This window comes from Vipera berus, assembly GCF_964194415.1.
Source record: "Vipera berus genome assembly, chromosome: Z".
In the NCBI taxonomy this organism is placed as follows: Eukaryota; Metazoa; Chordata; class Lepidosauria; order Squamata; family Viperidae; genus Vipera; species Vipera berus.
The window spans coordinates 7912214-7932462 of record NC_138205.1 but is presented as its reverse complement, the minus strand read 5'-3'; the positions used below and the strand labels follow the sequence as shown (position 1 = coordinate 7932462).

At 42.8% G+C, this 20249-nt stretch overlaps 2 protein-coding genes across 2 annotated transcripts; one reads left to right on the top strand and one right to left on the bottom strand.

The window, feature by feature from the left end:
* Positions 1 to 343: 343 nt before the first annotated feature.
* LOC308678590 (olfactory receptor 4E2-like) lies at positions 344 to 10539 on the top strand (the record flags this gene model as incomplete). Its single annotated transcript, XM_081345816.1, has 2 exons — positions 344 to 631; positions 9871 to 10539. 2 exons carry the CDS (start codon positions 344 to 346, stop codon positions 10537 to 10539), a joined length of 957 nt encoding a protein of 318 aa, XP_081201942.1.
* An 8424-nt stretch (positions 10540 to 18963) lies between these two features.
* LOC308678589 (olfactory receptor 4E1-like) lies at positions 18964 to 19908 on the bottom strand (the record flags this gene model as incomplete). Its single annotated transcript, XM_081345815.1, has 1 exon — positions 18964 to 19908. The coding sequence occupies one exon, from the start codon at positions 19906 to 19908 to the stop codon at positions 18964 to 18966; it is 945 nt and encodes a 314-aa protein (XP_081201941.1).
* Between the last annotated feature and the right edge of the window lie 341 nt (positions 19909 to 20249).

Here is a 20249-nt window from a genome sequence, read left to right as displayed (position 1 = left end):
AATAACATTAAACCTCAACTTTTTTACTTTAACATAATCGTATAAACTAGCCATTTCTATAAGAACAAACCTATCTAACCAGTAAAAGCCAAAATCAAAGTTTCATTTTTTCCCCCACCTCGAGCACAAAGTCCAGAAGTGATTTCCAAGTAGCAATGAAAGTAATTGTGTTTTTTCTCCCCCACTTTGATAAAGCAATCAAGTTAGCCATCTCTGCTAACTCCATCCACTTTGGCAGCCATTCCTCAATTTCCACACATACACACTTGGAGATGTTTTGAGCAAACTATAGTATTTCTCTTTCTTTAGGTTGAATGTATGGACTTCCATCTGTCCTGTTCCAATGGCGGAGCTGAACCGGACAGTGACCCATTTTGTGTTCTTGGGATTGACTGATAATCGGAGTCTGGAGCTGTTTTTATTTCTCATCTTCTTCATCATCTACCTGCTTACCCTAGTAGGAAACCTCTTGATTGTGGTGACAGTGGCTTGTGACCGATGCCTCCACACGCCCATGTACTTCCTTTTGGGAAATCTGTCCTTCCTTGACATCTGCCATTCCTCTGTCACGGCACCCAAGATGCTCCTGGACTCTGTCTTCAGGCAGAAGATCATCTCCTTCGGAGGCTGTGTGGCACAATTCTTCTTCCTCCACATCTGTGCCTCTGCTGAGATCTTCCTTCTGACTGTCATGGCTTATGATCGCTGTGTTGCCATCTGCTATCCATTACAGTATGTGACTCTTGTGAATCTGAAGATCTGTGCATACTTGGTGGGTGCTCTGTGGATCGGGGGCATCATCCATTCTCTGGTCCAGACTGTCCTTACCATTCACCTTCCTTTCTGTGGTCCAAATGTCATAGATAGCTTTTACTGTGACATTCCTCCAGTCGTGAAGTTGGCTTGCGCCGATACGTACTTCACTGAAGTGCTGATGATATCCAACAGTGGCGTGATCTCCTTGTTTTGTTTCTTGGCCTTAGTGTCTTCCTATGCCATTATCTTTCTCTCCCTGAGAAAGCAGACAGCTGAGGGCCGTCGCAAAGCCTTCTCCACATGTGCTGCCCACCTACTTGTGGTGTTCTTGTTCTTAGGACCTTGCATTTTTATCTACACCCGCCCCACCTCCAGCTTTTCCACCGAGAAGATGGCTGCTGTCTTCTATACTATGGTGACCCCTTTCCTCAACCCTGTGATCTACACCCTGAGGAACAAAGAGGTGAAGAACTCCATGAGGAAACTCTGGTTCCGGAGGAAGGTCTTCTTCATAAGGAAAGGGGTTGGTCAACTTGCTTTGGTGGAAAACAACTCAGTCAAAAAGGAGAAGACAGTTCAGTGCAATGAATGGTCTCAATGAAGTCAAGTGAGGTTTCTTAAGCTACAGATGTTTTGTAAGTACAGGTAGTCCTCAGCTTGCAACCAAAACAAAAATTTCTGTTGCAAAGCAAATCAGTCATTAAGTGAGTTTTGTCTCACTTTACAACCTTCCTTGCCATCATTGTTAGGTGAGTCACTGCAGTTGTTAAGTTAGCTATACAATTGTTAAGTGAATCGGCTTCCCCACTGACTTTGCCTCTCAGAGGTTGCAAAAGGTGATCATGTGACCCCAGGACACTGCAACTGTCATAAATATATGCCAGTTGCCAAGCATCTGATGTGACCATGGAAATGGTACAACGGTGTGCAAAGTGGTCATAAATCGTTTTTTTTCCCCAGTGCTGTTGTAACTTCAAACTGTTGGAATACATGTCTGAATGTATTTTGTATTGCAACAACTACAGAATTATTCAGCCAGTAGATGGCAGTGTTTACTGTCCATCGATGGTTATAATCTATGGTTTCTTTATTTTCTGAGGAGAATTTCCTGATTCCTGTTACGGTTATAGAGTTGAGCAGTAAAGCACATGGTGATTGTAGTCTTTGTTGGCTCTGTGGTGCTATATATAAACAGAATTTCTAACACAAATGGTCACTAAATGAATGGTTGTAAGTTAAGGATTATCTGTGCATCTATGAAAGGCCCGTTTTTCTGCATTTGGAGTCATGGAAAACCAACAAGCTATGTTAAGTTTTTAGGGCATCTGTAAGAAGTTATTAATTTCTTTAAAAAGCAAGGCGATAGTTTTGGAGCATGACCAATCCAAAGGCCTGAAATCTGTTCTGGAAACAGTTATGTAGGAAAAGGACAAAACTACACCCTTACATAGGACTTGATAAGAACTGGTGAGCTGTCCCTTCCCAGCTAAGCCATAGGGAAGAGAGGAAGAATAAAAAAGAATCAAGGACATATCTTTTCTTCTAACCAAAATATGTATAAATGAATATTGGGGAAATAAAACTCAAATATCAACGCTTAAAGAAATGGTCACTCATGCTAGACACCCCGACACTAGTAGTCTGATAAAGCTGGAGGACCACCAGAGTGTTGAATGTTATATGTTTAAATTCATTCTGTATTTTATTTGTATCAACCCTTTTATTCTATATTCATGAATGTGACTCTGAGATTAATTTGTAATAGAACCCATTGCTTTCTTCTTTAAATGTTATTTAGATTGCTGTTTATTAACTGTTATACTTATAGAATATACAGAATAACACAGAATAACAGAGCTGGAAGGGACCTTGGAGGTCTTCTAGTCCAACCCCCTGCTCAAGCAGGAAACCCTATACCATTTCAAACAAATGGTTGTCCAGGCTCTTCTTAAAAACCTCCAATGTTGGAGCACTCACAACTTCTGGAGGCAAGTTGTTCTACTGATTAATTGTGCTAACTGTCAGGAAATTTCTTCTTAGTTCTAGGCTGCTTCTCTCCTTGATTAGTTTCCATCCATTGCTTCTTGTCCTGCCTTCAGGTGCTTTGGAGAATAAGTTGACCCCCTCTTCTTTGTGGCAGCCCCTCAAATATTGGAAGACTGCTATCAATTATTGTTAACGATATTACTTATTGTAATACTGTTTTTATAGGGACGCGGTGGCTCAGTGGGTTAGGACGCTGAGCTTGTCGATCAAATGGTCGGCAGTTTGGTGGGTTGAATCCCGAGTGCCGCATAACAGAGTGAGTGCCTGTTACTCGTCCCAGCTTCTGCCAACCTAGCAGTTCGAAAGCATGTAAAAATGCAAGTAGAAAAATAGGGACCACTACGGTGGGAAGGTAACAGCATTCCGTGCGCCTTTGGCATCTAGTCATGCCAGCCACATGACCACAGAGGCGTCCTTGGACAAGTGCTGGCTCTTCAGCTTTGAAATGGAGAAGAGCACCGGCCCCTAGAGTTGGAAACGACTAGCACGCATGTTCGGGGGGAACCTTCACCTTTACCTAATACTGTTTTTATGAAAAGAGTCTGGAGTTGGAAACTTAAACAGCATTATTCATATAAACATAAAGTTTAATTGCATTTGTGCTAGCATTCAAAAAGCTAGAAGTGTCTTTCCTGGAAAATTAAAATATTGAAGGGCATTTAAAATACTGGAGACAAATTTATCAGATTTGTCAAGGAATTCCTGGACACCCAAAATAACTTTCTGCTTCTGTTTTTAAAATTATGCAGTTCAGTGCCATGTTGCACTGTTCTTAAATATACCAGTATTTGAAATTAATTTACGATATTGAATTCACTTCACTACATCTCCATAGTATACGTTATCTCTTGCACACTTAAATAGTAGAAATCGCAGGAGCACTTTTGCCTATGCCAATAAGTGGCTGCACTACAAAAGAATACGAAGCAACTTGATTATCGATACAATAATGCACTAAATTGCACTTTCACAACTAAAACATGAAGCATAAGTATAAAATTAATGGCCCATAACATTTAAAACCATCATTTGAACTGGCATCTAATTAACAGTCAATTTCTGCAAAAAAAAATACCTATTTAGGTCAGCTATAATTACTCTTTGCTTAAAGGGCCACACTAGCAAACCTAGAGTTGAAAGAAGTTTACATCAGTATAAGGACTCTAATTTTTTTTGTGTGAAAATTGATAGCTGGGGGTTTATTCATCCTGTAAATCAGTCAGGAAGAAATTGTGTCACCTCTGGCAAGCAGGCCTAGTATATTTTCTTAGTCAAGGCAATGAAGTGACAGGGGTGGGAATTACAGAAGGAAGAGTTTATTTGACATACTAAGGATGAAGAAAACAGGACAAGAATAAGATAAATTAAGAAAATTTTGGGGAAAATGCTTTAAGAAAGGGCAGAGTGAAGAATAATAATAATAATAATAATAATAATAATAATAATAATAATAATAATAATAATAATAATAATAATAATAATAATAATAATAATAATAATAATAATAATATATAATTTCTATACCGCCCTTCTCCCGAAGGACTCAGGGCGGTGTACAGGTCAATACAATAAAATACGACGTACAAAAATTAAAAAAATATTAAATATTACAGCCCAATTCAATACAATTAATACAGTAACATTAAAATACCCCTAAACCCATCAGACCAGGCTGGCTTGTTCAAATAAATATGTTTTTAGGTCACGTCGGAAGGAGCGAACGTCGGGAGCCATCCGGAGCTCCACCGGTAAACAGTTCCACAGGTCTGGCGCGCCCACAGAGAATGCCCTCCCCCTGGGGGCCGCCAGTCGACACTCTTTGACCGACGGCACCCTAAGGAGGCCCTCTCTGTGGGAGCGCACTGGACGAAGGGAAGTTGATGCCGGCCACAGGTGCTCCCGTAAGTAACCCGGACCCATGCCATCATCTAGATGATAGATGATTAGATAGATAGATAGATAGATAGATAGATAGATAGATAGATAGATAGAGAGAGAGAGAGAGACAGACAGACAGACAGACAGACAGACAGGCAGGCAGAAAGACAGACAGACAAAGAGGGAGAAAGAGAGAGAGGGAAAGAGAGGGAGGGAGAGAGAAGGGGAGAGAGGGAGAGGGAGAGAGAGTGTGGAGAAAGAGAAAGAGGGAGAGGGAGAGGAAAGGAGAGAGAGAGAGGGAGAGAGAAAGAAAAAAAGAGAGATTATTGTGTATTGCTTTTCTTGAAACAGCACTCTGTTGCTGAAGTGAAACCTTGGAAGTGCTGGTGGAGAACATTTTTGTGTTCACACAGATAGTCCTTGACTTACAACCATTTGTTTAGTGATTATTGACAGGACACTGAAAAAAAAAGATTTATGACCCCTTTTCACACTTAACATTGTTGCAGCATCCCCATGGTCATGTGATCAAAATTCAGATGCTTGGTAACCGCTTCACATTTATGACGGGTTTCTGTGTCCCGGGGTCACGTGATCCCCTTTTGCCACCTTCTGACAAGCAAAGTCAATGAGGGAAGCCAGTTTCACTTAAACAGCCGTGTTATTAACTTAACAACTTCAGTGATTCACTTAACTGTGGCAAGAAAGGTCTAAAGTGGGGCAAAACTCACTCAGCATCTGCCTCGCTTAGCAACAAAAATTTGGGGTTCAGTTGTGGTCACATATTGAGGACCTACCTGTATCAATGAATAAAAGAGACAGGAAGATGTGGTTAACCGGATTTTATTATTTTCGATTTTCAATGTTAAAAGTTTTCCTTTTGAATGCACTTCCTCAAATTAGTAATATTAGATTTTTATTTTACAAAACTCTACGCATGGGAATATTGTTTGTTTCAGCTTAGTAACTGATGGTCTCAACACTGATCTATATGAATAATTAGGTCAGGGATGGATGTTTTTTTTTTAAAAAAAATGCCCATCTAACAACTTTCTGCAACCTGGCCCACTCACGTGTATTAACAAAATGCAGCCTTAGTTAGACTACAGTACACTTGGAATACTGCATCCAGTTCTGGTCACCACAATACAAAACAGATGTTGGGACTCTGGAAAGAGTGCAGAGAAGAGCAACAAAGATGATTAGGGGGATCGAAGGCTAACATATACAAAGAATGGTGTCAGGTCCACATTTGTATCCTGCCATTCTCTTGTGGGAGGGAGGGGTCGTTGACATTTTTTGAGATGCTTTTCCTTTGCTGTAAGGAGGGGGATTATCTTTGGAGATGTGGCAGATTCCTTCCCAGCTGGTTCCAGCCTGTTTCCAAGGCCGTTGGGCCCTGAGAATGACATGCTATCTGCCTAGCACCTCAGCATTCTCAAAACAACTTTGCAGCATCATATTGGCTGCTGGTGGACTGGTCGGGGAGTTGGGACTGGGGAAAATGAAAAAAAAATAGATTTGTGCTTTGCCCAGGACCTTCATATTCTGCCTGTCTTTCCTGGAACCACTTTTCCTCAGTAAACGTTCTTTTGATTCAACCATATGGATTCAAGAGTCTTGTTTTTCTGAAGGACCAGCTGGGGCAGGTGCCTACAAACAAAGACATGGAATTTTTTGCTCCAGACCTATAGGGCTAACATACACAATGAAACATGGTTTGATTAAGTGAAGAAAAAAGTGCAGAGAAGAGCAACAAAGATGATTAGGGAACTGGAGGCTAAAACCTGAAGAACAGTTGCAAATGGATATGGCTAGTCTATAGAGGACTAAGGGTGATATGATAGTGGTGTTCCAGTATTTGAGGGGCTTCCACAAAGATGGGGGGGGGTTCAACTGATTTTCCAGAGCACCAGAGGGCAGGACAAGAAGCAACGGATGGAAACTAACCAAGGAGAGAAGCAACCTAGAAAGGAGAAGTTTCCTAATGGTCAGAGCAATCAATCAATGGAATTGCTTGCCTTCAGAAGTTGTGGGTGCTCCATCACTTTGAGGCTTTCAGAAAGATGCTGGACAGCCATTTGTTGGAAATGGTATAGGGTCTCCAGCCTGAGCAAGGGGTTGGACTAGAAGACCTCCAAGGTCCCTTCCAACTCTATTATTCTATGTTCTAACTAGCTCCCAGAATTCTTAGCAAAAGCCATATTGGATGATTGATTCTGGGAACCGAAGTCTACATCGCAGACGGGTACCCAAGTTGGCTGGTGACTGTCACAGGAAAATCATGGATGATTGTACTTGGTGGATGTGAAGAACATTAAATAAAAAGCTCAGTTCTTAGACAGTTCAGCTTAAACACGGCGTTTTGTAAATGTAAGATTCCTTCGGGATTTGGAAAGCTCAGAACCCATGGAAGGGCCAAGCAGTGTCCATGTAGCATCTAGAAGTTGTGGGTCCTTCAACACTGGAGGCTTTTAAAAAGAGATTGGACAACCATTTGTCTGAAATGGTATAGGGTTTTCTGCTTGAGCAGGGGTCAGACTAGAAGGCCTCCAAGGTCCCTTCCAACTTTGTTATTCCACTGGTAGTTTTTACTGTCAAAAATATAATTGGTTAGTAATGGACCTCTGAACGTCATTATGGGATCCTTCTTTCCAATGCAATATTTTTTGCTCCATGGTTGTTACTAAAACCTGTCTATAATCTTTGGCTCTCTTGAGAAAACTTTAATTAAACACTCCAGCTCAATGGTGAATTCATTAGTGTGCAGATTTCCAATCAAGAAAAATCTTGTTTTATTTTCAATGCAGTCTGTGATATCACCTCCAGTATTTCTTTCAAATTGCCTGTGTCTATGCAAGGTAAATTATTAAGATGGAGCCCCTCAAGGCTCTTGGCTTGCTAGTGGAAGTTGGCAGCTTATTTTTAAGCTTTCATCGCCCAATCCAATATCCTACCTGGCATACCTTCACTGGGTAGATAGTCTTCAGAAAATGTGAGTACTTAACTATGATTTCGTTCTAAGACAAAAAAGCACTGTCTATATCTATATCATCTATATCATCTATATCATCTCTGTCTCTCTGTCTCTCTCTCTCTCTCTCTCTCTCATATGTAGATAGATATAGATATATAGATATATAGATATAAATATAATTTCTCTCTCCTCTGTATCTATCTATCTATCTATCTATCTATCTATCTATCTATCTATCTATCTATCTATCTATCTATCTATCTATCTATTATCTATCTATCTATCTATCTATCTATCTATCTATCTATCTATCTATCTATCTATCTATCTATCTATCTATCATCTCATTTGTCATCTACTCCACGTGCTGTTCAGCTTGAAAAGATCTGGAAACAACAAGGTGTATATTTGAAATTTGTGTGAAATTTCTTTTCAGCTCTAGGGTGTATATTAAACAATGATTTTCAAACTTGAGTAGTATTTCAGATCTACTCATCCATTAGATGTTGACTGCCAGCTGATAGACATATTGGGGGGAAAAAAGCTATTGATACAAGGCAGAAGCTGAGGCAGAAATTTGCAGTAGCAAAAGTGTGTTTGTCTCAACATGCCTGAAGCCTGTCCTCAACAGTCTTGAGAAGGCAGAGACTTTGACCACTGAACAAGGCAGATTCATTGAAAATCTGAACAGCCTCCTTGTAGAAACCCTTGATAAACATATTACAGTCTTTTGAAGTAATATGGCAATGTACATCAAGGGCTGTGCATGTGCACAAAGAGTTATAGACATGAAGCAGTGGAAGGTCTACAGAGGAAGATGATTAGGGGACTGGAGGCTAAAACATACAAAGAATGGTTGCAGGAATTGGGTATGTCTAGTTTAATGAAAAGAAGGACTAAGGGTGACATGATAGCAGTCTTCCAATATTTGAGGGATTGCCACAAAGAAAAGAGAGTCAAGCTATTCTCCAAAGCACCCGAAGGCAGGACAAGAAGCAATGGATTGAAACTAATCACGGAGAGAAGCAACCTAGAATTAAGAAGAAATTTCCTGACAGTGAGAACAATTAATCAGTTGGAACAATTTGCCTCCAGAAGTTGTGAATTGTCCAACACTGGAAGTTTTTAAATGATTTTTGAAATGGTTTCCTGCCTGAGCAGGGGGTTGGACTAGAGGACCTCCAAGATCCCTTCCAACGCTTCTATTCTATTCTATTCTATTCTATTCTATTCTATTCTATTCTATTCTATTCTATTCTATTCTATTCTATTCTATTCTATTCTATTCTATTCTATTCTATTCTATTCTATTCTATTCTATTCTATTCCTATTCTTCTATTCTATTCTATTCTATTCTATTCTATTCTATTCTATTCTATTCTATTCTATTCTATTCTATTCTATTCTATTCTATTCTATTCTATTCTATTCTATTCCTATTCTTCTATTCTATTCTATTCTATTCTATTCTATTCTATTCTATTCTATTCTATTCTATTCTATTCTATTCTATTCTATTCTATTCTATTCTATTCTATTCTATTCTATTCTATTCTATTCTATTCTATTCTATTCTATTCTACTCCTATTCTTCTATTCTATTCTATTCTATTCTATTCTATTCTATTCTATTCTATTCTATTCTATTCTATTCTATTCTATTCTATTCTATTCTATTCTATTCTATTCTATACTATTCTATTCTATTCTATTCTATTCTATTCTATTCTATTCTATTCTATTCTATTCTATTCTATTCTATTCTATTCTATTCATATCCCATCTACTACTGAAGTAAGGAAGTGGTTACAGGGTATATATTCATATTGAAGAAGGATATATAGGTGTGTATTTCTACATATGTACAGTTGGAGGTGTTCTGAAATAAATATATTGTTTCTCTCTATTTAGGTTGAATGTGTGGACTTCAGTCTATCCCACCACAATGTCAGAGTTCAACCAGACAGTGGCCCATTTTGTATTCTTGGGACTGACTAATATCTGGAGTCTGGAGCTGGTATTATTTATCATTTTTTTAATCATCTACCTGCTTATTTTAATAGGGAATATCCTTATCATAGTGACAGTGGCTTGTGACTGCTGCCTCCACACCCCTATGTACTTCTTGTTGGGGAACCTCTCATTCATTGACATCTGCCATTCCTCTGTCACTACGCCCAAGATGCTTCTTGACACTTTCCTCTACCCGAAGGTCATCTCCTTTGGGGGATGTATGGCCCAACTTTTCTTTCTCCACATCTGTGCTTGTGCCGAGATCTTCCTCCTGACCATCATGGCTTATGACCGCTGCGTTGCCATCTGCTACCCATTGCACTATGTGAAATATGTCAGCCTGAAGATTTGTGCTTACTTGGTGGGTGGTTTGTGGGTGGGTGCAAGTGTCCACTCCTTGGTCCAGACGGTTCTCACCATTCGCCTCCCTTACTGTGGCCCAAATGTCATAGACAGCTTTTTCTGTGATGTCCCCTCAGTCATCAAGTTGGCTTGCATTGATACGTACTTCACCGGCGTTCTCATTGTATCAAACAGTGGCATGATCTCCTTGATGTGCTTCTTGGCCTTGGTGACTTCCTATGTTATCATCCTGTTCTCACTGAGAAGACAGACAGCTGAAGGCCGTCGCAAAGCTTTCTCAACTTGCAGTGCCCACCTACTGGTTGTGGTCTTGTTCCTGGGGCCATGCATCTTCCTTTACATTCGCCCTGCTTCCAACCTCTCCTCAGACAAACTGGTAGCTGTCTTCTACACCATGGTTACTCCTGTCCTCAACCCTGTGATCTACACCCTGAGGAATGAAGAGGTAAAGAAGTCCATGCAGAAACTCTGGCTCCGGAAGAAGATCTTTTTCACAAGGAGATGAGTTGGCCAACTAACTTGTCAAGAAGATAGGACAGGAGAATTCACCGGGACCGGTGGTGCTCATCAGTCAGATAAGTTATCATTCACTGCAGATGTGAGCATTTTTGAAAGTTGCTGGTCTTCCCTATATTGGAAGATTGGCCACTGGGAATAGCACCTCAGGTTTACAGGCATTTGTAAAGTTTATGAACTTTATAAACCCAGCAAATGATGTCCCATTATTTTGGAGCATGATGAAGCTAACTATCTAGGACTGTTTGGGAACAGAGCTTGCTGGAATGGGAAACGATTAACACTACGATCCTGCCTGAAGCCTGAAGAGCAACCTTTGACGTCTTGCTCCAGATGTGAGAAAGGGGGGCAGGAATCAGAGATGAAGGGAGGGGGTGAAAGGAGAGCAGGCACAAGGGGGTTATTTTTGCCAGCCAAAGCGCATTTAGATGAAGATCTGTGGAGATTCCCCGTCATCCAGGTCATGGCTGTCCCAAAGGTGCTTTTTTTTTTCATGAGGCAACTGGACTTTCTTGTTTTTCTTGAAGACATTTCACTTCTTGGACAAGAAGCGAAATGTCTTCAAGAAAAACAAGAAAGCCCAGTTGACTCATGATAAAAACACCTTTCGGCCATTTAGATGAAGGCTAAGGAATCGTTTGGAAGGTAGAACCAAAATAGCAATAGCAATAGCACTTATATACTACTTCTCAGTGGGTTAGGACGCTGAGCTTGTCGATCAGAAGGTCAGCAGTTTGGCGGGTCGAATCCCGAGTGCCGCGTAACAGAGTGAGCACCTGTTACTCGTCCCAGCTTCTGCCAACCTAGCAGTTCAAAAGCATGTAAAAATGCAAGTAGAAAAATAGGGACCACTGCGGTGGGAAGGTAACAGCGTTCCGTGCGCCTTTGGTGTCTAGTCATGCCGGCCACATGACCACGGAGACGTCCTCGGACAAGCGCTGGCTCTTCAGCTTTGAAACGGAGATGAGCACCGGCTCCAGAGTCGGAAATGACTAGCACGCATGTGCGGGGGAACCTTTACCTTTACCTTTAGTACTCTACAGCCCTCTCCAAGTGGTTTACAGAATCAGCCTATGACCCCCAACAATCTGAGTCCTCATTTTACCGGCCTCGGAAGGATGAAAGGCTGAGTCAACCTTGAGCTGGTGAGAATCGAACTCCTGAACTGAAGTTCCCAAAGGTGCTTTTTCAAGAGGCAGCTGGATTTTCTTTGTTTTTTCCTTGAAGACGTCTCACCTCTCAGCCAAGAAGCTTCTTCGGTTCTTCAGTAATGCAGACAAATATTCTCCTTTATCGGTATCATGGATGCTTAGTTTATCAGTGGCTTTTAACAAATATGTGAACAACCGGTTCTCTGTGTGGATGCTGCTTCTGGAAGTCCGTTCTGGGCCTGGGCAACAAAAAATTAGCTACCGATTCTGCCGAACTGGTGCGAATTGGCTGAATCCCACCACTTCCTTGATCTCAATCACATCTTCCTTCCTTCCTTCCTTCCTTCCTTCCTTCCTTCCTTCCTTCCTTCCTTCCTTCCTTCCTTCCTTCCTTCCTTCCTCATTTAATACTTAGATATCCTCCTTCCCATCAGTCTTTCTCATATCTTTGTTAATAATGGAATATTAAATTTGATGTCTCTTAAAAATGTAACCCCAAAACAATGGTGCCCTAAGGAAGAAAACATGTATCAAAACCCCTATTACAGGCAGTCCTTGACTTATGACTACAATTGAGCGCAACATTTCTGCTGCTAAGTGAAACATTTGTTAAGTGAATTTTGCCCCATGTTACTACCTTTCTTGCCACAATTGTTAAATGAATCACTGCAATTAAGTTAGTAACATGGTTGGCTTCCCCATTGACTTTGCTTGTCAGAAGGTCCCAAAAGGAGATCACATGACCCCAGGACATTGCAATCGTCATAAATACGAGTCAGTTGCCCAAGCATCTGAATTTTGATGTGACATAGGAAGACTGCGATGGTCGTAAGTGTGAAAAACGGTCATAAGTCACTTTTTTCAGGGCCGTTTTAACTTTGAATGGTCACTAAATGAACTGTTGTAAGTTGAGGACTGCCTGTATATTGCATATTATTATACGTTATGACGCTGATATCTATTCTGCAGATTAAATGTCTTTAACTTTGGGGGTTTTTTTGCTTCTTTTTCATATACTCTATAAATTTGATAATAATGGGGGTGAGTGTCAACGCTGTGACAATGGATGTCAACGCTCTGGCAGCTGAGAATCAGTAGCCATTTTACTTTTGTTTTTAACGTGCGTTTTCTCTTCTTTTAGAGTTCAGATGTAGAAGGGGGGAATGGGGTAAATGCCTGAGGATTTAGCTAGCCATAACAATGTAGAAGTGTGCAAACTCAAGGACGTGTTCAGATAAGGTTTTGGGGGCTGAAGGGCGGAAGAGAAAAGCCCGTGTTTTGTGCTAATTGGTGAATGTGATTTATGACAGATTTTGTGGGGAGGGAATTGCAATTTGTTGCTTTGTATCTGGGAGGAGGAAATCTCATTCTTGGGTTCAATTATGTAAGTGCCGATACTTTGTTTCCTAATAAAATGTTCTTTAAGGAAGAATACTTGCCTTGAAGTTCTTTTACCGGTTTCATCCATCGGAACCATGACCATGAGCAGGCTAGGGAAAATCGTCCCTCTCTTTCCTTCTCATCTTTACATCTTTAACCTTTAAATGTGTACGGAATGTAATCCTTCCCGATTACTTTCATAAAGTGAGGCCTAGCAACTTGATTGCTTGTAGTTTTAAAAACCAAACCCAGCCATGCTGGCTTCTTCCAAAGAATGAGCAGATCTGCTGATAGTTTGTAAAGGAAAAATACTCCGGCCACTTTGCGGCATCTTTAACATTGAAATGAAACCTTAAAGGATTTAATTTCTGTATACATAAAGGAAGCAGCAGCTGTGTGACACAGTGGATATAGAAGAGTTCCCTGCACTCAGTCCCTCAAGCCTTGGTCATCTTGAGCTTGGACTACTGCAATGTGCTCTACTTGGGGCTAGCCTTGAAGAGTATCTGGAAGCTACAGCTGGTGCAGAACGCAGCGGCGAGCACAGTTCATTTCATTTCATTTCATTTCTTGGATTTCTATACCGCCCTTCTCCCTAGGGACTCAGGGCGGTTCACAGGGCATATATAAATAGGTATACAAAAATTAAAAGAAAATTAAACCATGCCGAATTAAAATACAGCAATAGTAAAATAATAAAACCAATTAAAAAACCCATATTCCCCTTCAGGCCAGACCAGCTAACTCAAATAAGTGGGTTTTCAACCCGCGACGGAAGGATCGGAGGTCCGATGCCATCCGGAGCTCAACCGGCAGTTGGTTCCATAGTGCCGGGGCACCCACAGAGAAGGCCCTCCCCCTGGGGGCCACCAGTCGACATTCCCTGACTGGAGGCACCCTGAGGAGGCCCTCTCTGTGGGCACGCACAGGGCGGAGGGGAGTTGACGCCGGCAGCAGGTGGTCCTCGAGGTATCCCGGACCCATGCCATGTAAGGACTTAAAGATCATAACCAAGACCTTGAACCTCACCCGGAAGACAACTGGTAACCAATGCAGCTCGCGGAGCAAAGGTGTAACATGGGAGTACCAGGAAACTCCCAAGACCGTTCTTGAGGCCTCTAGGATGGCCCATGTTACACCTCAGTTTCTTGAGGTGCGCTGCTTTCCAGTTTGCTTCCAGATCCAATTCAAGGTGTTGGTGATCACTTTCATGGCATGGGTCCAGGTTACCTGAGGAACCATCTCATCCCGATGGGATTAGCCCACTTGACCCACACCAGCGGATGGGGCATGCTGCAAGTCCCATCGGTCAAGCAATTCTGCATGGTGGGATCTAGGAGAAGTGTCTTTTCCGCCATGGTTGTTGCCTTTTGGACCATTGTTTCCCCACCTCCCCTCTTGAGGTGACATCTATACCCAGCCATTTGGTCTTCCAAAGGAGCCTGAAGACCTGGCTTTGCCAACTGGCCTCTGGTCCGAATGGGGGTGCATCGTTCTGTGGGTGGTTAATAGAGTAAGATAAGAGACCCCCCCTGTGCCTATTGCTCCTTCCTCTCCATCCCTGCACATTTTAAGCTACTTTTAACATTACTACTTATTCTCTGATGTTTTAATGTTTACATCAGCTTTTAATGATTGTAGGCTGCTTAGAGACACCACCAGGTGAGGTGGGCAGCATATACAGTATTTATTTATTTATTTATTTATTTATTTATTTATTTATTTATTTGATTTGATTTGATTTGATTTGATTTGATTTGATTTGATTTGTATACTGCCCTTCTCCCCAAGGACTCAGGGCGGTGAACAGGGACATAAATATCAAAATGCACAAATACAGAAATTGAAAACAAATTAAACCCTAATGCCCAATGCGGAAGATAAATTACATTAAAACAATAATTAAAACAAAACCCGTCAGACCAGACCAGATTGCTCAAACAGATAGGTTTTTAGGTCGCGTCGGAAGGAGCGAAGGTCGGGAGCCATCCGGAGCTCAACCTGTTCTGTACCAGCCTGCTACCGGCCCTGCAGAAAAGGCAGGGACAACCCCTTTACAAATGGCAAAAGGCTGGAATTACGCCTGCCAAATTTATAGCTACAAAAACAAACAAGACACGAACCAAGAAAAAACAGGAGCTTTAAGAAACACGAACTATCCAAGCGGTTGCCTTCAGCAAACCAGCCCTCCCACACATTCCCCTTATATAGAGTTCAGGGCGTGGCTTCTCTCTGCCTCCTTCCGAGAAGCCCCATTGCCTTCCTCTGTTTACTCCTAATTGACTGCCTCCTGCGTCGGGCGTCGTTGAACAGGGCCAGCTGTGGGTCATCTTCATCCACGCTTTCAGGCTCACACAGCTGGGTCTCCGTGGTGACCAAGTGGGAGGGGCCTGGCTGAGGGCTCTCATCAGCAAGATCTTCAACCCCCTCAGCAAGGTCTTCAACACCCCCCTCCTCCTCCTCCTCTGAGTCGTCCGACCCAACAGGCTGACCCTGAATCACAACACAACCGGTAAACGGTTCCATAGGTCAGGCGCACCCACAGAGAACGCCCTCCCCCTGGGGGCCACCAGACGGCATTCTCTGAATGGCGGCACCCTTAGGAGGCCCTCTCTGTGGGAGCGCACTGGGCGGAGGGAAGTTGACGCCGGCAGCAGGTGATCCCTAAGGTACTCCGGACCCATGCCATGTAGGGCTTTGAAAACCATTACCAGAACCTTGAATCTCCAGTAAGAGGAAGGAAGGAAGGAAGGAAGGAAGGAAGGAAGGAAGGAAGGAAGGAAGGAAGAAAGGAAGGAAGGAAGGAAGGAAGGGAGGGAGGGAGGGAGGGAGGGAGGGAGGGAGGGAGGGAGCAGGAGAAGGAGGAGGATGGAGAAGGAAGGAAGTAAGAAAGAAAAAGAAGAGGGAGAAGGAGGGGTAGAAGGAGGAAGAAGGAAGGAGAGAAAGAAAGAATGAATGAAAGAAAGAATGAAAGAAGAGGGAGAAGGAGAAGGAGGAGGAAGGAAGGGAGGGAGGAAGAGGGGAGGAGAAGGAGGAGGAGGGAGAAGTAAATAAGTAAGTAAGAAAGAAAGAAAGAGAAAGAAGAGGGAGAAGGAAGAGGAGGAGGAGGGAAGAAGGAAGGAGAGAAAAAAGAAAGAAAGAAGAGGGAGGAGAAGGAGGAAGAAGAAGGAAGGAAGGAAGCAAGCAAGCAAGCAAGCAAGCAAGCAAGCAAGCAAACATTGGGAAAGCAGTGCCATGATCTCACCCACTGTGTGGGGCGTCTGAAGATGCAGACAAACGTCTGAAATAATGCAGTGACCTGAGGTCATGTGGCTGTGATTTACAATGGTTTTTTTTCCTTTTGCTAGAAACAAGGATTTAATTCTGATTTCTGGCAAAAAGCGCTCATTGTGGACAGTGGATTTGTTCAACCTCTCTCAAAAGAGTAAACTGGGAGAGGGACCTTGGAGTCCTAGTGGACAATCGCTTGAGCATGAGCCGGCTGTGTGCGGCAGCAGCCAAAAAAAGCGAATACAGTCCTTGGTTGTATCAACAGAGGCATAGAATCAAAATCACACAAAGTATTAGTACTGCTTTATAAAGCCTTAATAAGGCCACACCTGGAACACTGCATCCAGTTTTAGTCACCACAGTACAAGAAAGATTTTGAGACTTTGGAAAAAGTGCAAAGAAGAGCAAAAAAAGATGATTAAATGCCTGGACACTAAAGAAAACAAGGACTAGGGAGGACATGATAGCAGTATTTCAGCATTTATTTTTATTTTATTTTTTATTTTAATCCCATGTATATCCCGCCCTTCTCCGAAGACTCAGGGCGGCTTACAATCTAAGAAGCACAAATCAATGTGCTTAGCAATAGCCTTCATTCTATGTATATGCCTGCTTATTAGGGCTTTCGGCCCACCCCCCCCAAGCGGCATTATTACAAAGTCAGCTTATCGCCCCCAACAATCTGGGTCCTCATTTTACCTACCTCGGAAGGATGGAAGGCTGAGTCAACCTTGAGCCTGGTGGGACTCGAACCTGCACTAATTGCAGGCAGCTGGTGTTACTTAAGGAGGCATTAGCCCACTGCTCCACCAAGGCTCTTTTTTGAGGGGCTGCCACAAAGAAGAGGGGGTCAAATTATTCTCCAAAGCACCAGAGGGCAGGACAAGAAACAATGGATGGAAACTAATCAAGGAGAGAGTTAAGGAGAGAATTAAGGAGAAACTTCCTAAGAGTGAGGACAATTAACCAGTGGAACAGCTTGCCTTCAGACATTGTGGGTGCTCCATCACTGGAGGTTTTTAAGAAAAGACTGGACTGTCACTTGTCTGAAATGGTATAGGGTCTCCTTCTTGGACAGGGGGTTGGACTAGAAGACCTCCAAGGTCCCTTCCAGCTCTTTGCTGATTCTGATCTAGTGACCATTGAAAGTGACAATGGCACTGAAAAATGTCACTTATGACCATTTTTCACCAGACCATTGTAGCATCCCCATGGTCAGATGATCAAAATTTGGACAACTGTCATGTATTTGTGATGCTTGCAGTGTCCCGGGATGATGTATTCACCGTTTGTGACCTTTGGGACCAAGCAAAATCAATGGGAGAGCCAGATTCATTTCATAATAGTGTCACTAACTTAGCAAAAAGGGACGTGGTGGCTCAGTGGGTTAGGACGCTGAGCTTGTCGATCAGAAGGTCGGCAGTTTGGCAGGTTGAATCCCGAGTACCGCGTAACAGAGTGAGCACCTGTTATTCGTCCCAGCTTCTGCCAACCTAGCAGTTCGAAAGCACGTAAAAATGCAAGTAGAAAAATAGGGACCACTACGGTGGGAAGGTAACAGCGTTCCGTGCGCCTTTGGTGTCTAGTCATGCCAGCCACATGACCACGGAGACGTCCTCGGACAAGCGCTGGCTCTTTGGCTTTGAAACGGAGATGAGCACCGGCCCCTAGAGTCAGAAACGACTAGCACGCATGTGCGGGGGAACCTTTACCTTTGCCTTAACTTAGCAAATGTGGCAAGAAAGGTTGTGAAATGAGGCAAAACTCACTGAACAACTGTCTTGCTTAGCAATGGAAATTTTGGGCTTAATTGTGGTCATAAGGAGAGGACTACGTATAACTTTATTTTTCAAACTCACATGCAAAAGGTTGTTCACTCCAATTTAAAGAGTAACAAACATACAAATAGGGTTTCCTGCTTGAGCAGGGGGGCTGGACTAGAAGATCTCCAAGGTCCCTTCCAACTGTTATTTTGTTATAAAGCCTTAGTAAGACCACACTTGGAATACTGAATCCATTTTTGGTCACCACACAATAAAAAAAGATGTTGAGAACCTAGAAAGAGTGCAGAGAAGAGCAACAAAGATGATTAGGGGACTGGAGGCTAAAACATATGAAGAACGGTTGCAAGAACTGGGCATTGCTAGTCTAGTGAAGAGAAGGACCAGGGGTGACATGATCGCAGTGTTCTAATATTTGAGGGATTGTCACATTGAGGAGGGGGGTTCAACCTATTTCCCAAAGTGCCTGAAGGCCAGGCAAGGAATCATGGATGGAAACTGATCAAGAAGAGATTCAATCTAGAAATAAGGAGAAATTTTCTGACAGTGAGAAAAATCAACCAATGGAACTGCTTGCCTTCAGAAGTTGTGGGTGCTTCAAGTAGAGACTGGGCAGCCATTTGTCCAGAATGGTATAGGACCTCTTGCTTGAGCAGGGGGTTGGAGTAGATGACCTACAAGGTCCCTTCCAACTCTGTTATTCTGTATATTCCGTAGATAACATCAGATCTGAAGTCTACTTCCTTGTCTGTGGTAGGAACCTCCCTATTTCTATCAATTATCAAATTATTGGAAAGAAACAGTGCCACATCTTGAAAGATCTGAGCCTTCTTAATGAACTCCTTTGGCTCCTGCATGGACTTGCCGACCGCGGAGTTTATTCAAGGCATTTAACATGTCCTCATTACGCAGCGTGTAGATGACCGGGTTGAGCAAGGGTGTGACAGCTGTGAAGAAAATGGAAACAACTTTGTCTGCGGCCAAACTCTTGGCTGGCCTGAGGTAGATGAAGATACAATGGCCCAAGAAGAAGGTCACGACAGTCAGGTGGGCAGCGCAAGTCGACAGAGCCTTGCGTCGTCCTTCAGAGAAGCGGTTCCTCAAGGAGACCAGGATGACCACATAGGAGATGACCAAAATGATAAAGCAAATCACGGAGATCAGCCCTGAATTGGAGACAATGAGGATCTCAAAAACATAGGTGTCGGCGCACGCTAGCTTAATGACTAAGGGGACATCACAGAAGAAGTTATCGATAGAGTTGGGGCCACAGTAGGGCACGCTGAGGGTCAACGCTGTCAAAGCAATGGAGTGGACGAGGCCTCCTAGCCACATGGCCACTGCCAAGCTGAGACAGACCCGGCGGCTCATGATATTTGTGTAATGCAAAGGATGACATATGGCAGCGTAGCGATCATAGGCCATGATGGTCAGCAGGAAGATCTCTGTGCAGGCAAAGAGATGGAGGAAGAACATCTGCGCGATGCATTCTCCAAAGGAGATGGTTTTGAACTCGGTCAGGAAGTCTGATAGCATTTTGGGCATGACCACGGTGGAATGGCAGACGTCGATGAAGGAGAGGTTGCTGAGGAAGAAATACATGGGGCTGTGCAGCTGGTTGTCGTAGACGATGGTGATCACGATGAGAATATTGCCAATGAGGATCAAAGAGTAAATGGCAATGAAAATAACAAAAAGCACGAGTTCGGTGTTGTGATTGACGGTGAGTCCAGATAAGATGAATTCTGTAACTTCTGTAGTGTTCTCTGCTGGCATGGTCTTCTGTGGAGAAAGTAGGAAGGAAAGAAGAACAATGTTATAACAGAATAGCAGAGTTGGAAGGGGCCTTGGAGGTCTTCTAGTCCAACCTCCTGCTCAAGCAGGAAACCCTACAGCGTTTCATAGAGATGGTTGTCCAATCTCTTCTTTAAAACCTCCAGTGTTGGAGCACCCACAACCTCTGGAGGCAAGTCATTCCACTGATTAATTGTCAGGAAATTTCTCCTTAGCTCTAGGTTGGTTTTCTCCTTGATTGGTTTCCATCCATTGTAAACTTAGGTGACTCAAATTGTCCTAGTAGGCAGTATTATGTAACAGGAAGTACATGGAACTAGGTT